Genomic DNA, 20,446 nt, shown 5'->3' with positions numbered 1-20,446 from the left:
TAAATGAAAATACACACAAAAAATCATTTTTGGTATATTTGTGAGGACCTCTCTGAAACTTTGAGAGATGCCTATATAAACCCTCTAGAGGCCTTTAGAATGAAAAACTTGTGAGGACTGGCCTAAATGTCCTCACTTGTCAAAAATGTCCTCACTACGTTGGTCTTATAATCACAGTGGTCCTCACAAGTATAGCCGTACAAACACACACACGCACACACACATTCATTACATGTTGGACACTACGTTCATATACCGTATGTGTGCAAGGTAACATTTGCATATGCATCTGCCTATATGTGTACGTACAGTACGTATGTATGCTGGTTGCAACCGCTTCCTCATTTTGGATCGTTCTCTGCTCTGAAACGTTTTTTTTTTTTTAATGTGGTGGAAACAAGAACGTCGTCAACGCAGAGCGGAGCCAATAAAACCAAATGTTTTATTGTGTTTTTCATGGCAGTCTCACAGAAGGGCGCAAGCATGATGGGCTGACGTTCCTCCATCCAGTTGGATCAGCAACATCTGTTGTCATGGAAACGCACCCTTCACATCCCAACACACACACACACACTAGCACAAAGCACAGCAGAACATCTGCTGCTTTTTGGTATCAGAAGAGCTTTCGGATCTCTTTGTTGTCATTTTTCAGATCACCATTGAGGTCATGCACGGGTTAAATCTTTGCAGACATCCCACAATCCACCGCTGCACATGCGCGCGCACACACACACACACACACACATGCAGTACACCGAGGAAACTGCAGAGTTACAACATCCCAAGTTTGCCAACGATAGCCGTGCAACCCCTCCTGTATGAACCATATAAGGATTTCAATTTATGTGCTACAAATAATGCAACTTTGCTTCTCTATCTATGCTAGTAATGTATAGTGACAGGCAGAACTATGAAATGTTCTTCCACTAGATGGCAGAAAGTCGTACTAATCTATGTATCCATCGAACAGTAGCCATTCATTCACCAGAGTAATTGTCTTTCACACTGGTACATATAATCATAATAATAATAGCTGATGACACAATATATGTCTACTTTGATATTTGAAGATCCTATATTGATCCCGTATCACAAAAGACAACATCACATTGTAATACCGATATTTGATAGCAGTGTATCGATACCGTATTGACATAAATCGTCGCAATATCGATTTTTGATGCAATTACTCTTTTTTTTTTCACTTCACTGTAACAAAGACAAACCTGCAAAATCGACTAACTGACATCTTATAACTATTATTATAGTTAAACATTACATCTTATAACTATAAGATGCAAGCGAGGGCACGCGGGAGTCAAGGTACCCGTGTATCAATATGCATTCTGCATCCTTGTATGTTTGTGTTTACCAGTTACGTAACAAGGGTGCATTCTGCACACTACTTCACAACGACACACGCGAACAAAGAGAGATGCAGTTTCCACGGCAACAGCTCGCTTCCTGCAGCGGGATGCAGATATGACTTCTTTGAGTTCACCGGGTTCCTTTGCAGCGTGCCGGGAAGAAGGAGGTGAGCAGAGACAGGTTTTGGAATCTCACACACACACACACACACACCTGAACGACCGCTCCAACCTGGAATCATGCCTGTTAGCATACGACTAATGTATTCCCTAAGTAGCGTAGCATGAGCTTAGCTTTGCATTTTAATCAATGGCCATTTACATTCACGGCGACACATATGCACAACCACACATTGAATTCGCACACAGAGTCTAACCGAGTCACTTCCAGAGTTCCATCCGAAGGCAATGACTGAGTCAGATATGCTCAGTTTAGTGTTAACTGACTAAAACACTGACTGAGTAACTTGAGTCATGCACTAAACCACAAACTGAGTCACATAACGAGTTGCTAACTGAGTCACTTGCTCAGCCACTTAACAAGCTGCATACTAAATCACTTAGCAATTCACATTCCATGTGAGATATTTTACTGACTCACTTAGGAAACTATTTAGTTACCATTCATCCATTTTCCGATCTGCTTATCCTCACAAGGGTCGTGGGGGGTGCTCGAACCTATCCCAGCCGTCTTCGGACACCCTGAACCGGTTGCCAGCTAATTGCAGGGCAGACAGAGACAAACACATCTAGGGACAATTTTGAGTGTTCAATCAGTCTGCCATGCATGTTTTTCGAATGTGGGAGGAAACCGGAGTACCCGGAGAAAATCCACGCAGTTGAACCCGGTACCTCTGCACTGTGAGGTTAACGTGCTAACCACTGGACCAACGGGCCGCTTCCTCGTTACCTTCTGAGTCAAATACTAAGTCACCTATCACAGTCAGTTAGTAAGTCAACGTATCACTATAATGGATATACACCAAGTCACTTAGCAAGTCACACACACAGTTACATAAAGAGTCACATTTTAAAAAAAACTTCCTGATTAAACATTTGAAAAAAAAAATCACATCAAGAGGAGCTGACAAAATCATTTCATCGTTTACTAAGTCACATAAGGGCATGTCCAATGTCGACTGAAGTAGAATAACTATCTATTGATGAATTCACAGTAAACAAGTTCGGCATGCTGAGGCTGTCGGCGTCTCGTGCAAGCGCGTGGTTATTTGACGTGCGCGCGGCCCCCTTGGTGGACAAAGAGCCCGCCGTCGCGCTTTTGTGAGTATCAGAATGTCCGTGCGCGCGTGCGTGCGTGCGCGCACCCCTCCCCTCATGCATTATGCATGTTCACGCTAATCTGCGCTTCGCCTCTTTGTACCGCGCGCGCACGCGCCGACATCCATCTGCGTCCCGCGGCCGCCTCGACCGCGCGCGCGCCACGCTGACCTGATTTCAAGTGTACTAATAAGTGAACATCTGTCTGGTCACGTGACCTCGTTTCCCCGTGCACGTGCGGCACGGCGTCGACGGACAGCGGAGGCGGCGTGCGCGTGAGTCTTCCTTACCATGCACGGAGATAAAGTGCAACAGCAGCAGCAGCAGCGACGGTGACGTGCGCGCCATCCGCGTGCGTCGGCGGCAGCATCCCGTGCACGAGCTGGTCTCCATGCTCGGCGTGCACGCGCAGCCCACAGCACAGGAACGTGCGCTTGAAGAAGACGAATAAGAAGAAGAGGAGGAGGAGGAAGAGGAGTCTTCTTCACTCAGCAGCATCGCCCCTCGGTTCGGCTCACGGCTCCATCGCCCCCCCCAGCCAAGAGCGGTGATGCGTTCAGGGACTTCACTCGGTGCGATCCAGCTCGGCTCACTCACAGTGGCGGGAATGAAAGAAGACAATCAGAGAGGAGTGAGAGAGAAGTGAGAGAGCGAGAGAGAGAGGACGGGGAAGGAGGGGGTTGGTGTTTTGGTCCCCAACTCCTCCTCCCCCTCCTTTCGTATCCTCCTCATCCGCCCTCCTCCCCTTCTCAAAACTTCCTAAACATGAGTGACAGCTTGGTTACTTGTATTTTATTCACTGTTTACACCATTCTCTATTTGGCTGATGGGGGGGGGGGGGGGGGGGTGTGACCCAAGTTTTTTTGCCCTAAAATGCAAGAATTACAAACAAAATGAAAGCTTTAAAATCCATTCCAAATGTCAAATACTTCTTGTAGTATCTGTACACAAAGAATTTAAAAACAACCATTTAGAAAAGTATTTGTGTGCTGCAATATCTTAGTGATTTATCATAAATAGACCTTGAATTTTAAAAAAGGTCCACTGTGCTGTATACTTTTACTTCTTATAGGTCAGTGAACTTTATATGTTCATGCGTTGCATTACATATTGATTCATTCAGTTGTGAAACTCTTCTTCAACCTGTATTGGACTGCCCCCTGGTGGTCACGGAAAACATCTGAAGGAGCAGCACAATCTCAAACAGCAATGAAACATGAAATCATGATTCACAAACGCTTACATTCCCAACATTATTTCTGCATTTTATGAAGCATAGAGTAACTGCTATTTTCCTCATTCAAAACACATTTCCCAATTTTTTTTGGATGGGCTTTTTGCGGGAGCTGGAAGAAATTAATGGCAATTCTGTTCATTTCAATGCAGAAAGATGATTTAAAACGCGATGATAAGATTGTTAATGGAATAAGAGGAGTTGTACGCCAAGGTTATCACTGTGTAAACATAGAAACACACAATATAGAGCAGTTTTGCATAGAACCGTACGACCACTATTATTGACCTGAACCACACACAACGTGGATTGCACGTGTCAATACTGCTTAGGGGTGCAAGTGGTGCAGTGTTGTGATGTCAAACTTGTGACACGCACACACAACACCCCCCCCCCCCATGTTATTTTTTGTTGTTTCTTTTCTGTTGTGTTTGCTAACCAGAGCAGAAGTAATTCTTGCTTGCACCCCCTCGCTCCACATGTCTGCGGCCCCTCCCCCTTCCTAAAAACACTCCACCACCAACCACAACAAACACGCTCTTACATTTTACACAGCACTAGGAAAAGGACTCATACTCCTTATCGGAAGTACAGATACTAAGTATCTAGTTAACATCGAGCGCTTCACTAGAAGTACTAGTAGCGCACGGAAAATGATGCTGTCCTACTAGCGTGTGGAAAGTCATACAGAAGTGGGGGAAAAAAAACATCAGTAAGAATTTTTCTACAAGTGTGTGCTGATCCTTACCAGTGAGGACAAAGAGCAGACTAGTACAATGACCTCAAACTAGATATTAAAAATATCAAATTAACACTCAAAAAGGTTTATGGAAAGCCCATGAAGGTCCACGTTCAAGTGTGCTACTTTTCGTTACTAGTAGGACAATTACCTGTTACTAGTGAGGCAAAGGTACTGGTGCAAGTGAAAATCGCAGATTGCTAGTCCTGCGAGTAATTCTTAAAAACAAAACAAAAAGAAGGCACATTCATTTTACTAGTTCGGACAAAGAAGGTACTAGAGTACATAGATCTAAAATTGGATATTAAAAAAATCCTCAATTGGGTTTATGGACAGTGGAGAACTTCTCGTGGGAATTTTGGTTCAGCTAGTAGGGTCTTAAAAGTCTACTAGCGCAGCGTACTATTCGGGGTTTGATATTGCATTAGAAGTGAAAAAAATAAAACTGTCAATACTAGTGCGCTCAATGATGATGAAATCAGCGGATGGAAATGCTTGGCGGGCCAGATTAAAAAACAGGAGCAGGCCATATGTGACCCCTCCAGGTCATACTTTGCCCAACCCCTTGTGTAGGTGTTACACCCACAAGAAAACATTGAATTAATCACCTCGCGGGACTCTCCATAACGGCGGTGACGTCAACGTACCACTCGGAGGAAAGATTAGCTAACGCCTCAGATTATTTTCACCAGTTCACCATTTTGTCATCACGTCATGCGTATATGCACATGGATATGGAAATTGGCTATTTGCCAAATATGTTTTCAATGACATTGATATATAACATTCATCCATCGAGTTTCTAATCCACTTCTCCTCACAAGGGTCGCGGGTATGCTGGAGCCTATCCCAGCTGTCTTTGGGCAGTAAGCGAGGGTACACAGCCAGAACTGGTTGCCAGCCAGTCGCAGGGCACACATAGATGAGAAACCATCCGCGCTCACACTCACACCGTGAGACAATTTAGAGTGTTCGATTAAGGTGCCGTGCATGTTTTTGGAATATGGGAGAAAATGGGAATACCTGGAGAAAATCCACAGGGCCCAGGGGGGGAGAACATGAAAACTCCACACATGAAGGCCGGAGCCGGAATCGAACCCTGCACCTCTGCACTGTGAAGCGGACGTGCGAACCAGTCATGCCTGATATGTAACACATCAATTTAATGAGATGTTTTAAATAATAATGAACCAGTCAGAAAGTGCTACCATCATGCAACAAATATTACAGGATTTTATGAACATGTAAACTCTCATTTCCACATTTCAAAATATATTTTTTTAGTATACCGTACCCATTTTTTAGTGAAGGTTTACCTGTGTTTTTGGGTTAAAAACGTTATTCATCGCCAACATGCATTTCAATGGCCGACAATTATAAGTAGATTTCTGCTATATTGCTGCCCCCCGCCCCCCACTGTAAATTTCATACACATTAAATGACATGGATATAACCGTTTTCTTCTTTTTAATCTAAAAACGACTGGGCCCATTTGTTTCTTTTTGAGTCCAATGAGCACAATATGGTGCCTATTCAATATACGTATCCTAAAACCAACATGAAATACAAAAATTATGGTTATGATTAAAACATTTTTGCGTGCCAATGGGACATTCAAAGACAATGAGACTTGACGGAGGAGCGTTTGTTAAACAAACAAAAAAAGAAAAACAAGAAAAACATTTTATTGGCCAGCGTTGAGGTCCACGTAGCAATCGGACCAGATACAAAAATCAAAGGAAATGCTACAAAGAACACAAGTTCATCTACACAAAAACTCCTTTAAAAATACCAATAGTAGCCATTAAAGATCATATATGCGACAGTGGTGAAACAAACAAGATTGCTAGCTTGCCTGCGACAGCGTGCTGTGATTCCACGAGGGCGCCATACCAAAATAAAATACAAAACAAACAAAAACAGGAAATAGAGGTAGCAGGAGGCTAAGAGGCTAAAGGTTCTACAAGAGAAGCCAGAGGAAGGTTCTAGAAGAGGTAGCCAGCCAGGAGGAGATAGAGGAGGTAGCAGAGATGCTAACAGTACTAGGTGTTCAGTCACTTTGAGTGTGGACCGCGCCGAACTCATTTATGCTTATTACATTTCAAAAAGAATAACGTTCATATTAGTGTGTTTGCTAAGTGGCCAGGTATACGCGCGCACACAGTATGAACATGAAGGTTTACAAAGTTTGTCCAACACGGTCGACCAATCAAAGCACAGGAGGGTGAATGACGGGGGCGCGGCTAGCGAGGTAGGCAGCGTTAGGAAGCAGAGGAGGAGGAGGCGGCGGGTTTAGGCGTTAGCTCAAGACGTCACAGTCGCACCGACAAAGGCAGCCGGTGTGCGTGCGTGCGTGTGTGTGTATGTACGCGTGAGCGCGCGTCTGTGTGTGTGTGCGCACGTTTCAGCTCCAGTCTGAACCTCAGTTTTGTGTGCGTGCATGTTTTGGAAAGGGGCCGAGCACAGCTATTTGATTCTGTCATCTTTGTTTTGCTTAACAGGCGCAGAAAAGTAGGAGAGGCTCACAATGGTCAAAACATTCACAAACATTCAGTGTTAAGTCAGACAGTCGTACAACCACACACAGGTAGGCAAGCACGCCCACAAGACCGTGACATTCACATTTTCAGTTCAAGTTTGACACACACACACACTAACGAACTCAGCGTCTGACTGGCACACGCACACACGCGCGCACAAACGCACACACATTCAGTGTAAATTTGATGCGAGGTAGACACTCGCCAGGTTGGAGGTGGTTACTTTGTACAGTGTTTGTCTACAGCCTCTATCAGGACCAACTCAGCAGAAACAGTGTATATAACGTGTGTGTATGTGTTGCACTCGCCACTGAACAGAGCCCTGAGCATGTGTGTGTGTGTGTGTGTATTCCAAGATGTTTGTCAAGTGGTATAATGATGAGTAGCAAAGGCCAGTAAAAGAGGCTGCAAGTGTGTGTGGATCATGTGTGTAAGGGGTGGGGTTTTAGTTGTCTGCTGCACGGCCACCAGAGGGTGCTGGAGGGCCAACAGGGAGTGGGGGCACAACGTCAGGTTGTGCAGGTGCTGGTCCTGGGTCTGGGGGTGAAAAAAATGCATATCAGTTAAAGTTGATAATGTGAAGGGTGTCACATTGCGTTCAGAGGGACCCGTGGTATGACAACACGACATCATGGCAGTGGACATGTCAAATTGGCAACATGACTTGATGACGTTGCGTGACATGACATGACATGACAGTGGATGTGTTGTGTGAGAACATGTGCCATGATCAGGAATGAAAAGGGCATACAGGTCATGTCTCATGAGCAAGTATACTACGCACACATGCCATTGGGAGCTCCTGGGTGGCGCGGGGGCATCATGGGAGGAATCCCACCAGGTGGTGGTCCGGCGGCGGGGGGTCCGGCCATCATGCGTCCAGGCAGGGGCTGGCCCGGGCCCATAGGAGCTGCTTGAAAAAGAAAAAAAAATGTCTCACATGTGACACTTGAAGGTGTCTGCATGTGTGACTCTAGGTCAGCCTCACCCGTTTGACCTGGGTGGTGGGGCGCCATGGGGTGGTGGCCCATCGGTGGGTAACCGGGGTGCATGGCGGCACCTGGCAGGGGTCCTCCGTGGTGAGGCGGTGGGGCTCCGTGGTGGGGGGGCGGGCCGCCGGGATGCATGCCCGGTGGTCCTGCGTGGGGGCCAGGTCCGGGGGCGTGGCCCTGGCTCTGAGCCTGGGCGGCGGCTACCGCCGCTGCCTGCTGCTCCATCTGCTGGCGAGCCTTCATCTCGGCGTACTTGAGCTGCTCCATGTGGAACGCCTGACGCTCAGTCAACAGCTGCTGACGCTGCAGCTCCAACTAAAACGCCACCACCACCATGTGACAACACACATTATTTGTGAGATAGAACCAAACTGAATTGTAAAAATGTTGACGTGCTAACATTTTGACTAACATTTTGACTGACACCTGCCACGAAACAAGAACACATGAGGCAAGTGAAACATCTCATTTGGTGACTGGAGTGCATCGCTTGAGGTTGTGGATTTGGTCCAGCAGCTCAGGAGCAAACGTAAACAAGTCCTTATAAAGAGCTTTTTAGTCCTCTATCAACTCTGGAGAACATCAAGACAGGAATGCAGCCGCACACACAAGCACACAGATGAGCTAGGGCTAAGCGATCATTTAAAATGAATATGTATCGGTATAGGTCAATGGTAACAGATGCACTGCAAGAGTATTAGTTCAGTACACTGACGTTGCAAGACAACTTTGTTGATGCTGAATGCCACGGTGTCTAAAAATAGCTCAGGTGTCACAACATCATAAATAAATGCAGGGCATGGGGATCTAGGATGCATATACATTCAATTAGTCAGGTGACGGGCCATAGGACACGGGGCGCATTTGGAAATTCACTCTGAAGCTTGTGCACAGAGCGGCACAGTGACTTTCCAAACGTGCTTCAAGATGGCCGTGACTCCAGCGTATTCGCCACCTACCACCGTGTCCAAAATGCAACTAACTGCTATTTGGCATCTTTTTTTCCCCCCTCGGTTGTTAGTTCAAAGGCACAACAAGCTCACATGGAAGAAGACAAACCCGCGCGCAGAATGAGGTTAAAGGCTTTTGTGATCAGCAGTGAGACTTACAGCTTCCTTTTCGCGGTCCATGATAGTTTCAAGCTCCTCAAAGTGCCTCAGCTTGATCTCCAACTTCTTCATCTGAGTCTCCACCAGCAGAGCCACCAGTGACTTGATCTTCCTCTCCTCCACGGCCGCCAGGTGCTGACGAGCACACCACATTCAAAATATTTTCAACGCTGAAGGGAACAGCGCTTCTACTAATTTATGATCCGATGGGTCACCTTGGCCTTGGTGGCAGCAGAGGCGAGGGCGGCGGCTGCCGCTGTGGCGATGTTTCCTTCGCCCATGTCATGTTCCAGCTTTTTCCTCTTCTCCTCCCCTTCCTCTGCGCCGACTTTATCGTCCTTGTCCTTCTCCTCCTGTTCAGAGGACGTCTCCATGGACTCCTCTTCATCTTTGTCTGGCAGGAGGGAAGATGACATGCCACATGACTGTGAACGTGTCGCAACACCGGCAATGGAACATAACAGAGGACCAGTCACATGACATCTACAACTATGTCTGTCAGGAAGGGAGCCTGGAATCATTCAGTTTTCCATATCTCGATGCTTTTTCCTCCCGTCTGGTCCAGTGCAGCAAGTTTAATGTAAAAAGAAGCTGAACTACCAGCAGGCGTGGATTTGGCTTCATGCCCATCTTCGCTCTCGTCCTCTCTCTCGGACACCTCCCCGGACTCCTTCTTCACCTTCTCAGGAGCCTCTATCTTCTCGCTTCTCTCCGTGGATTCGCTGGTCTTCTCCGCCTCATCCTTGGATTCAGCCTGGTGGAGAAAGACAGGCATTTTACACAGCATAAAACATGCACGCGTACTTTTTGAACAAGCATAAGTGACTTGACTGATGTCAAACGAGGTAAAATGTGTGACGATGCAGTGCGATTCTATTTTGAGTGAAATCATTAAAGTGTGAGTGTGGCTTTCATTGGACACGGTTCACATTGACTCGCTTTGCTCGTCTGCCATTTTATTTCTACACACCCAGAGAGGATGTCAATAGATCGGCTATGTCGTGTCGTCACCTTATCCCCCTGCTGGGAGTCTGTGTCCGTCTCAGTCTTGTCACCATCTGTGGCCTCTGCAAGGGATGGGGGAAAAAAGGAAGGCATTACATTGCAATAATACTCAAGTGTTCACATATAATAAAAAAATAAAATAAAAAAAACACTACTATATTTACAAAAACGTTGTGGATGAGAAAAAAAGATGGACATTTTCAATATAATAATATAAATTGCCTTGCTGGAATTAACAGTTTTCTGAATGTAAAAACTCCTGCATTGTAGTTTTTGAAAAAGAGTGAGCAGCACGGTGGTCGAGGTCCAGTGTGTGTGGAGTTTTGTATGTTCTCCCCGTGCCTGTGTGGCTTTTCTCCAGGTAATCCAGTTTCCTCCCACATTCTAAAAACATGCATGGCAGGTCAACGGAGCACTACAAATTGTCCCTCGGTGTGATTGTGAGCGCGAATGGTCGTTCGTCTATGTGTGCCCTGCGATTGGCTGGCAACCAATTCACGGTGTCCCCCGCCTACTGCCCAAAAACAGCTGGGATAGGCTCCAGCACACCCGGGACCGTGAGGATAAGCGGATTAGAACGTGGATGGTTGGAGTTGTATCCTCGTGAAAAAAAAAAGTTGTATACATATCGTATACTTCCCAAGAAATGCGGACAGGTAACAAAAGTTGGATTGTTTTCTGGGCAAAAAAATAAAACAATCATAATCCCATAGTTTTTTTAAGAAAATGGTTGTATATTTTGGAGGAAAAAAAACAACATTTTTCTGAAAAAGTGTGATCTGAAAAAGATATTGACTTGTAGAAAAATAAAGTTGAAATGTTTGTGAATGTCATCTCCTTCTGAGAAAGAAGTTGTTTGAGAAAAGGCTATGCATTGTCTAGAAAAAAAATAAACAGTTGTGTTAGAGAAAAGATTATATGTCGCAATTGTAAGAAAAGTTCTACATCACCTAGTATAGTAGTATATTTTCAAGAAAAATTTGGGATATTTTCACATTAGCTTTGTATTACCTGAAAAAAAATTACAAGTAAAAACCAGCAGCATATTTTGTTAGATGATTTAAAGTGTTTCTTGCGTACGCGTGAAGAGGGCGTAAACATAGACGAGGTACATTGATTCCACGTGGCCTTTAATCGGGAACGACATGATTACGGCAGAGTGAAAAACATCTAAAGTGAGATTTAATCAAGAATAACATATGACCATGATGATGAAGATGATGGCAGTGGGGGGAAAAACATGATGTGCAATGACCCATTTTCCTGCAGCAACACACCCATCTGCTCTGTGGTTTTAATCCACTGGTGATCGTAGCAAATGTGAACGCACGCACGCACACACACAAACTTGTGACAAACAAACGCTCTGCTACAATCTGCAGCCCTCTAGTGGCTGTACATATGAAAATAGGAGCTCCAGATTTGGTCTACTACTTCAATCGATTTGCTTCAGGGTTTATCACGTGCCAACATTTCAAACAGTTGGCATTGTTGTTTAAAATTCTTGAATAATTATTAACAATCCCTAAAATTATTACAGCCCAACACATACATTTAAGTTGCTTCATTTGCTTATCGCCTGCTCGTCCGACTTCCTGTGCGCATTCTCGCGACCAAAGAGAGATGGTATCTTGCATAAAAGAAAATTCAATTTGCCTGCTGCTGTTTAGAACTGCGAATGTGTAAAAATCGCATGGGTTTTCTATAACTTGCATGCAACATGCATTTGCATTCAGAATACATCTTTGTGCCATGCTCTCGGTAGGGGTGGGCAAACAATCCCATCGCTAACCCAGCTCATGGAGAATTCACATTACAGTATTATGAAGAGTCTTGTAACAGAGTATTCATTTGTGCAATTTTTTCCTAAAATGTGAATTTTGTTCCTAAAATATGTTAATTATAAATATAAGACTGGAATGCTACTTTATGAATAAAATAAAATATACTTGTATAATAAAATGCATTTACTTTTTTACTCATCAACAAATGATTTGTCCATTTTTACAATCAAAATCACCCGTGAGCACAAAAGAATTATTTTAACATTCATCTTGATAAGGATAACCAAGAGCGTTTTGGTCACGATAATTGTGATACGAAATGTTCATTGCGTTTTCTGCTAAGTGCGACCCACCTGTTTTCTCTGGCTCCTCGGGGGCGGTGCCAGCAATGCCACTGCTCTCCAGTCCGAAGGCGGGGTCAACCTTGCCAGTGTTCCTGGCCGCCTCTTGCACCTTCTTCACATGAGCCTCCACCAGCTCGGCAGGAACTTCCTCACGCACGCGGGAAAACTCCTCTGCACAAACCACACGGGACGCTTCCGAATCAGTCCGCTGACATACACGAGAGATGTATTTTCTTGTCGGTGTACATTGTCGTTACCGAGCGCGGCCCTGGCGGCGGCAGACGCCACCCTCGGGTCCACCACGGAGGCCAGGAAGGCGACGGTGCTCATGACGGGGTTTCCGGACTGGCTGAAAGGGATGGGCTGATAGGCCAGTGGGCCCAGCGACGACTCCGAACACTCCAAGTAGGGGTCCTCGATGGGTAGACGCAGGAAGTGCAAGATGCACTCATCTTGTGTACGTGAACCCACGTGCTCCGACACTTTATTCCAGTCATCTTTGTACATCTCCAGAGCCTGCCAGGGGCATTCATTTTTTTAAATAAATAAATATAATAAATATTCTTTGTTTAGGGATGCTTGTAAAGAAATGTTTAAAATGTAAACGGTGAGGAACTGACCTCGAGCAGGAGCAAAGTTTCCTGCTCGGTCCACTCCCGAGAGGACACCACTGATTTACCCTGAAAGCAGCAAAACATAATAGACAACCTTATTTCATTACTTTGCTTTGAAAATATCTTTTAACTCTGTATATGCTTTTAAATGTTGTACTTTTAATTTTGTGATGCACATTGCGTTAGCTTGTGAATGAAACACAATGTAAATAAAGCTGCCTTACCTTAATTGTTCATGTGGCTACAATATATGCGATGACTATGTATTTCTCCGTGGATAATCATGTCACATTTTTTGGAAACTATATGATTGCACCTTATAAAAATTTTACAGTAATGTGATTAACATTACAACAGAAAGAATCAAAGTTTCTGAAGAAAGTACCGCCAATCTGCAGAATGGCACATTTCAGATCACAGACTTCAGGAAGACTTTGTGGAGATTCATTCATTCATGTGTCACTTTCATGACCTTGAGGGAATTTGCATGTTTGCGGATTAGCGTTTCAGACCTTTGAGTTCCTCTTGTACTGGTCGGTGCGGAGGCCAAAGTTCTGGAGGTCAATGGCTTTATCTTTCATCTTGTCAGCGAAGTTGGCCATCTGCTGCGGCGGTGGAATCTGCAACATTAAAGCATACGTACGCAGAAAGTCACACCGTTGCCTCTCGCCGCCTCAACCCGCTTCTCGCTCCACTACACGCTTACCAGCGGAGGTCTGTGGTTCAGGGGCATGAGGCCAGAGGGTGTGTCGGCCAGGACGGTGAAGTGGGGGGTTGGTGGGGGTCCCATGGGCAAAGGTCTACTGTCTGAGTCCACCTGGTAGTTCACCAAGCCCCACTGCTCCAAGAAAGCATGAGCCCTGCATAAGATATGACACTTCGGCATTTACTAACAAATATTAGGGACAGAAATGCAAATTTTATGATGAGAATAGAAGTTTTAATATTATAGAAGAAATGCCATACTGAAATAAAATAATACCTGATTATTATAAAAGTCCTTATAAAGGCGTTTTAAAAAAAACAAAAAAACAACAACAAAAAAAGAAGAAGAAAGTACTGCTCTGGCCACATCACAACTCTTGTACATTTGCCTCACAATACACAGACTCACCTCATAATGGCACACACGTCACCCGTCAGGTTCCTGCGACAAGAGGTGGAGGTGAGGTACTCTTGGGGGTTGAGGCGGTAAGTGTCGATCATGAAGTTGCGGTAAGCCAGGTATCTGTTTGGGAATGTAGGAAAGAAGAAAAAAAAAAAGAAAACGAGCAGACACTGTCATCATAATGTCATAGCTTGTTTAATAAGGGGGAAAAAATGTAAGCTAATTTTTTTAAGCGTGAAAGCTTGGCAACTTTTCCACAACTCAGTGATTCTCAAAGGTTTGTTAAGTGGGGCTCCCTCTGGTGGTATGTGAAAGAATCACTAAATTAAATATTCAAATTGTGCATACGACTTCTGGATCATCTTGCAGTGTGGATTGAACTCTTTTTTTTTTTTAATCTGGCGATCCATAATCCCAATTGTTTAACACGGTAAATCATATATTTTCAGTAGCATTCAGTTCTATTTAACAGTACAATAGATTTCCATTTTTTAAAAATGTTTATTTTCAAAAATGTATCTTTTTTTCCATTGGAAAAAAATTCTCCCAAAATATGAATTCTTACAAAAAAAATACATGACTTCATTCTCACACCAATAATACTTGAAAACTAACAAAGAATCTTACTTTATACTTCATTCTCCCTAAAAACATGACTTGAGGAAATAAGCATGCATTGTTGTCTGAATTTTGCTGCATGTTTCAATGCTCACATTTCTGGAGTTTTGGACTTGTTCTTCCCATTGAAGAATTCCGGCAGGGCTCTCCTCTCGATCTCGTGGATGCTGAAAGTAGAGGAGAGAACCGCCTGACGCTTGAAGAACAGTCCAAGGTTTGCGAGGCCTTCGGGGGTCGCCGACTCACCAGTTGTAGTCGAACCAGGCGCTGTAGCTGGGGATGATGATGTGGTGGGTCTGTTCCGTCACATTGTCCTCACCGGCGTCCATAAGGCGGCTCATATCTGCTTTATTCTGGTCCTCGTCGTCCTGAACGCAAAGTGATCATTTAGATCATGAAAACGACGATATTTTAGTAGCATTTCCATAAATGAACCGTTACCTTCCCGCCGGACAGCACAGAGTCATCCTCCATGTCATCTCCAGAGAGAAAGCAGCACAAGCAATGTTAGATATTTTTCGTGTGATTGAGAAAATAATGCCTTGCTGTCACATACCAATGTCTGCACCATTATCCCCTTTAAGAGGCGTGCTCTCTGCATCTTTCTTTGAATGGGCTGTGTGGATACAAGACAGCACGGTGTGTCAAGAACGCAATCACGCAGCGCAATGAAAAAACAAACAAACTAAAAAACACCCCCACTCCATTTTGGAACGTGCCATTCTTAGAAATGCTTCCCTCCTCGATGCTCGCACCAGTAGACGAGTCGTCCAGGTCCTTGGTGACGTCATCCTCCGTGTCATCCTCTTCGCCGCGGTGTCCTCGACGCTTCCAGTAATGTCCCTGGCTCCTAAAATAGGAAGTAGATGTCAGTATCTTAGATGACTTGTTGATGGCTGCCGTCACAGACATCTGATTGAGGCGCGGTTGCTATGTTGAATGTCAAGTCATGCAAGTCAATGGAGCAAACTTCATAAAGCAAAAATTGTAATGCTGCCCATTCAAACATATACTAAAATACTTGAGAAACTGATAGGCACCAAAAACAACAAAGCTTTTATTCTGATCATTAGAAATGTTGGCGAGAAGAAAAAAAATACACAGAAGTAATATTTTTTAAAAGGCTTCAAAAATCTGTGAAATGTATTCCGTTACATCATGAATATACAAGGCCGGTTCTAGTAGGGCCACCATAACGTGGCTCATGATGGCCAAACAGTCAAAGCAAGACGAAACAATTTTATACCAAAGCACCAGAGTAGAAGATACATATGATAGCCAAATACATTTACACGACACTGACAGTCTCACAGTCTTAATCTCATGAGATCTGGCTTTGAGTAGAAAATTGTTGCGACATCAGAGATAAACGAATGGGGTACTTTCCACACTCAACAGCAGGGCCGTTTGCATGCGACTCCACACCCAAACTGGATTTATTTATATTCGATGTCTATGGCTGACATGGCGCATACAACGCAGTGTGTCGCTTACTTACTTCTTTCCACCTTTCTTCCGGGACTCGGCGGGGGTGCTGGGCGGCGAGGGCGACCGCCTCCTCTTCTTGCTGGCCGAATTGGCCTTGCGCTCCTTGCGATCGGGCGTACGGGAAGACGACTGATCAGACAAACGCCCGTGCGGCGCGGAGGGAGCGAGGGATGGAGGATGAGATAAAAGAGTGGCAGAATGAGAGAATGGAACGTTCGCACACATGGGGAGGTGCAACAGGTGGGGAGGAGGGAGGAGAGGGGGATGCAGTGGTGTGGACCCATGAGCAGAGTTCCTGGCTACTCTCACTCCTTTTTTGACAATTCATATAATCGTGATTCATTAATAAAACGAATACAAACTGGCTAAAAGGTTTTTAATGCTTGTATTTTCTTATTTACTATAAATTATATTATTCGGTAAATGGATTACAAAAAATGGTAAAATAATAAAAATATGTTTTAATATAATTTAGTCCAAAAATAAATGTTGCACATGAAGCAAAAAAATATATAAATATATAACACTATCTGCAATACAAATAATTACATTTTATTCATTTAATTTACAGTGAAATTATGCCAGTCGCCAATTATTTCATGTAAGAAAAAACATGTTTGATTTATGTAGTATTTTTGTTTTTGGTTGTTTGTGATGTTAGTTTTGTATAACATTATTTGCAACAGCAATTTATCATTTTTATTGATAATACAAAATAAATAATGAATAAAAGTTAATACAATTATTAAAATAGCACAATATTGACTCATTTCCATTTTACATTCAAAACTAATGTAATTGTAATTCATCAATTATTCAGTAAATGTTCAATGTATGTTGATTTACAATGAATCAATTAACCATACTTTGATTAAATAGATATATTTTTTTAAATTGTGAATGACCCAATTTTACCCTCAAAAAATGCAAAATTAGTACCACAATTCAGGCCTTTAAACATCATTGCTATTTCTAGACTGTGTCCATTCATAAAAACATTGACTCTACCCTCACAAATTCTTATTCTTCTGAATTTTAAGTCCCTGAGCGCAATCAAGAACTTTCCATCAACATGAACAGAAACCCCGAGGTGCTTTGGAAGAAGAGAAAAGGTGTGAGGAAGGATGACGACAGGCAATCCAGACAGACAGACAGACAGACAATAGAGACAGACAGGGCAGCTTCATGCAAGACGACATTTCACAAGCGTCCCATACTAGGAACAACCACCAAACAATAAGCAAAGTGTGACATTTCCGTAACATTTACCTCTTCCTCCTTCAGGAAGATCTTCTGGCGGAAGGTGACGGGCTTCTTGTTGTCGTCCACCTCATAGTCTTCCTCATTCATCCACTCGTTGAATGCGTCCATGTCCAGGACCCACCTGGCATGTACCTGAGGTTGAGGGCATATTTGCATTCTCATGGCACTTGTGCGGTCCATTACTGTTGGGTAAACTTCAAACTTCACATTTGACCATCCTCAGTTAACGTTTGTTACCTCGCAGAGAAAATCTGTTGTGCTGTAGTTTAGATTTTATTTTTGGTGCAGGTATTTTGTCAAACGTCTGTTTTCTGCATGTTATTATACAGTGCAATACTGATTTGAGATGGCAGAGAAACTGTATCTGATGTGCATTGTAATTTCTTCAAAACATTTTGTCGTTCACGCTCACCTTCCACGGTCGGTCGGCACTTGGTGGCTCCTCCACGTCGCCGTCCACTTCGCCGGCTGCCATCCAGGTGTCGTAGCTGACGAGAAAGGACTTTTTAGAGTCGGAACTTATGGACATTTGTGAGATTCCACAAGTCCTCGTTCATGCTCACCTGTCTGGATAGAGTCCCCAGTGGACCAGAACCTGCTTATCTTTCCTCATGACGGGACGCAGCCATTCCTCTGCAATACACCGTTTCAAAATAAAGGATTTAGGAAAACAACAACAACAACAGAGACAGCTGGAGGACAGCTAACCTTCATCTTGCTGCGACGGAGACGGGAAAATTAGGTGTGTAGCCTTAGACTTGTCCTCAGTTATGGAACCCTCCAAGAAGAAGAGGATAAAAGTTATAGAAGGGGCAAAAGGTGACAGTGTGGATGCGATGTGGCCACATGATGCTCACCTGGTGCCTCTTAATGGCATCTTTGAGCTTACTGGCTTGCTTGGCTTCCATATCAGGAGATAAGTACACGGTGGGTCGGGTCAGGCAGTTGTTCTGGAAGAACACGGTCAAATGAGAATGCCATTAAAAAATACAATGGCTTAATTTTGTTTTGTGACAATTACAACTTAGGACTGGGCATATAAACGCCACCCCCTACACACACAAACAGCTCAGATTTTAATTTCACTGGTTTTGTTTCCAGCAAAATAAAACATTTGCTGCTTGCAAGAACATACCTTCAGAGAAAAGTTACTTCCATGGACTTAATTACTGCTCATCCAATGTATAAAATGGGAAATAAATGTCTTCAGCAAAGTTCTGCATGATCGACTCTTATATTACCTTTCACTGGGTTTCAATTATCGTCCAGCCGTATCACAAGTACATACCTGAACCAAGTTTTTCTCTACATTCAAGAACATCTCCACATTCCTGTCCATACGGGAAGGGTTTTGAAGGTCAAAGCGTCGCCTGCCAATAGCAGTGGAGAGCATATGTGAAAGGTGGATGTGCACCTTACTGACATCCTGAGTGAAAAATTTAAACCATGAACTCACCATCCCTGCTCGCTCTTGAACTTGTAGACGGAGCCCAGGATGTGGCAGAGAGCACCTCCCGCTTTCATGTCCAGGAAGCACTTGGCCTTGGTGGAAGAAAATGAACATTGAGGAGACCAGGAGCAGCGTCATGGACAGTCAACATGGAGGTAAGAGGTGGTACCGGCAGCTTGGTGAGAGCAGGATTGTTGACTTTGCGTCCAAACGAATCCTCCTGAAATTGAAGCAGCTGCACCACCAGGCCAGACAGAGACTTGCTGGAGGGCGAGTCATTCTGGACGTACTAACAACACACATATTTTATATTAAAAGCAAAATACCTAACCCCAGGGAATTCCTGAAAATCTGAAATATAGAGAGACACTTTTTTTTTGTTCAAAGCAGCAACTCGACAATCAAAAATAATAATTCAAAACAAAATCATGCATGGATTGAGACTTTTTGCGTAATCTGTATTAATTGTTGCTTTGACAATTAATGGTTATTTGACAATGTCAAATGTGAGGCGATAGCAAATAGTTGGGCGCTTTACACTTTAATTTCTACGGTGTAAATGATGCGAGTTTAAGAACATTAAACAGAGCGGGCTAGCGGGTTAGCTTTACAATTTATGACAATTGTTCGATAAAATGTGCATCATTAAAAGCCACGCTTGGTGTGAGCCATGTTAAGTAGCAATACATAGACCGCTGGTATTGGCTGCTTCCAACAAACAGCAAATACAAGCCCTTTAACCCACAAAGTTGATGTTTTTTGAATAAGCTCGCATCGGTCCTCCATTGTCAGCGCGCCACGGGCCTTCATTGGAATCAATGGGGTGAAATGCTAAGCTAAACTAGCTCACCTTCTTGTAGTGCTTGCCGATCCAGAGACGAACCGTCTCCAGTTGGGATATGGTCTCGGAACACTCCCAGAATTTGGCGGACGGGCCGCCGTCTTTCTTGCGCCCCACCGCGGTTCCGCCGCCGCCGACGGGGCCGGTGGTCGGCCCGCTAGCCGTGGTCGCCGCCGTCGCCATTGTGTGTGTTTTTGTTCGTTGCGTTTGTCTTTCTCCTCCGCCGCCCTGATCCGAGCAACCGCTCCGCCGTTACTGCGCAGGCGCAGTGTTTACTTTTCGAATTCTCGCGAGTTCCGAGACTTGTTGCATTGTAGGAAATGTAGTTATTTATAGTAAATTAGCGAGCTCGATAGATGGATAGATGAATAGATATATACTTTATTTATCATATAGTGAGGGAAACCAATGAAGTAGAAGACATTTTTGTTCCGACAGAAATTTGCAAAGATCAATGCTATGAAAATAGAACCAAGTGAGTTGTCACTTTATCTTGACACAATTGCAAGTGTGGCACATGTCTGTTGTATAACAATGTTCAAATACAGAACACACTATCGAGCATTAAAAGTAAATTAATTGATCATCATTCGGTACCAAGTCTAACCGCTTTTTAGAGTTGAGTCATCATTTGCAGTCCACATCCTATCTGGGATACAATTCAATTCAATT

At 44.0% G+C, this 20,446-nt stretch overlaps 2 protein-coding genes and 1 long non-coding RNA gene across 19 annotated transcripts in view; all 3 read right to left on the bottom strand.

The window, feature by feature from the left end:
* LOC127601352 (chondroitin sulfate proteoglycan 5-like) overlaps positions 1 to 3,286 on the bottom strand; it is a 36,014-nt gene extending 32,728 nt beyond the window's left edge. For 4 of the 14 annotated variants that reach the window (XM_052066521.1, XM_052066525.1, XM_052066529.1 and 1 more), the window contains exon 1: positions 2,936 to 3,283. In XM_052066521.1, the coding sequence (XP_051922481.1) occupies positions 2,936 to 3,143 (208 nt within the window). In that variant the 5' untranslated portion in view covers positions 3,144 to 3,283. Of the gene's footprint in view, positions 1 to 2,935 lie in introns of all 14 variants that reach the window. The other 10 variants (XM_052066535.1, XM_052066531.1, XM_052066533.1 and 7 more) reach the window with 5 other exon arrangements.
* Positions 645 to 1,954, bottom strand: LOC127601364 (uncharacterized). Its single transcript, XR_007962543.1, has 2 exons — positions 1,275 to 1,954; positions 645 to 1,242 (listed from the first exon to the last, which is right to left on the bottom strand). It is a non-coding gene; the product is annotated as an uncharacterized LOC127601364 (long non-coding RNA).
* Positions 3,287 to 6,287: 3,001 nt separating the features above from the next.
* Positions 6,288 to 20,040, bottom strand: smarcc1a (SWI/SNF related, matrix associated, actin dependent regulator of chromatin, subfamily c, member 1a). 4 transcript variants are annotated; one of them, XM_052066515.1, is made up of 28 exons: positions 19,784 to 20,040; positions 19,103 to 19,222; positions 18,940 to 19,025; positions 18,772 to 18,853; positions 18,341 to 18,433; positions 18,192 to 18,261; positions 18,047 to 18,116; positions 17,896 to 17,971; positions 17,490 to 17,615; positions 16,231 to 16,349; positions 15,452 to 15,582; positions 15,289 to 15,348; positions 15,174 to 15,211; positions 14,979 to 15,100; positions 14,828 to 14,899; positions 14,121 to 14,234; positions 13,713 to 13,866; positions 13,519 to 13,626; positions 13,013 to 13,072; positions 12,650 to 12,908; positions 12,402 to 12,563; positions 10,271 to 10,326; positions 9,860 to 10,013; positions 9,475 to 9,653; positions 9,260 to 9,394; positions 8,147 to 8,465; positions 7,943 to 8,071; positions 6,288 to 7,695 (listed from the first exon to the last, which is right to left on the bottom strand). In XM_052066515.1, the coding sequence occupies exons 1-28, from the start codon at positions 19,955 to 19,957 to the stop codon at positions 7,604 to 7,606; spliced, it is 3,360 nt and encodes a 1,119-aa protein (XP_051922475.1). In that variant the 5' UTR covers positions 19,958 to 20,040; the 3' UTR covers positions 6,288 to 7,603. The 4 variants fall into 4 exon arrangements, with proteins under 4 accessions (XP_051922475.1, XP_051922476.1, XP_051922478.1 ...); XM_052066516.1 differs by having other exon boundaries at positions 7,943 to 8,068; XM_052066518.1 differs by having other exon boundaries at positions 15,488 to 15,582.
* Positions 20,041 to 20,446: the final 406 nt, after the last annotated feature.

The sequence above is a fragment of the Hippocampus zosterae genome, chromosome 5, assembly GCF_025434085.1.
Source record: "Hippocampus zosterae strain Florida chromosome 5, ASM2543408v3, whole genome shotgun sequence".
NCBI classification, from domain to species: Eukaryota; Metazoa; Chordata; class Actinopteri; order Syngnathiformes; family Syngnathidae; genus Hippocampus; species Hippocampus zosterae.
The sequence above is the reverse complement of the archived record's forward strand: the minus strand, read 5'-3'. Positions and strand labels throughout refer to the sequence as shown.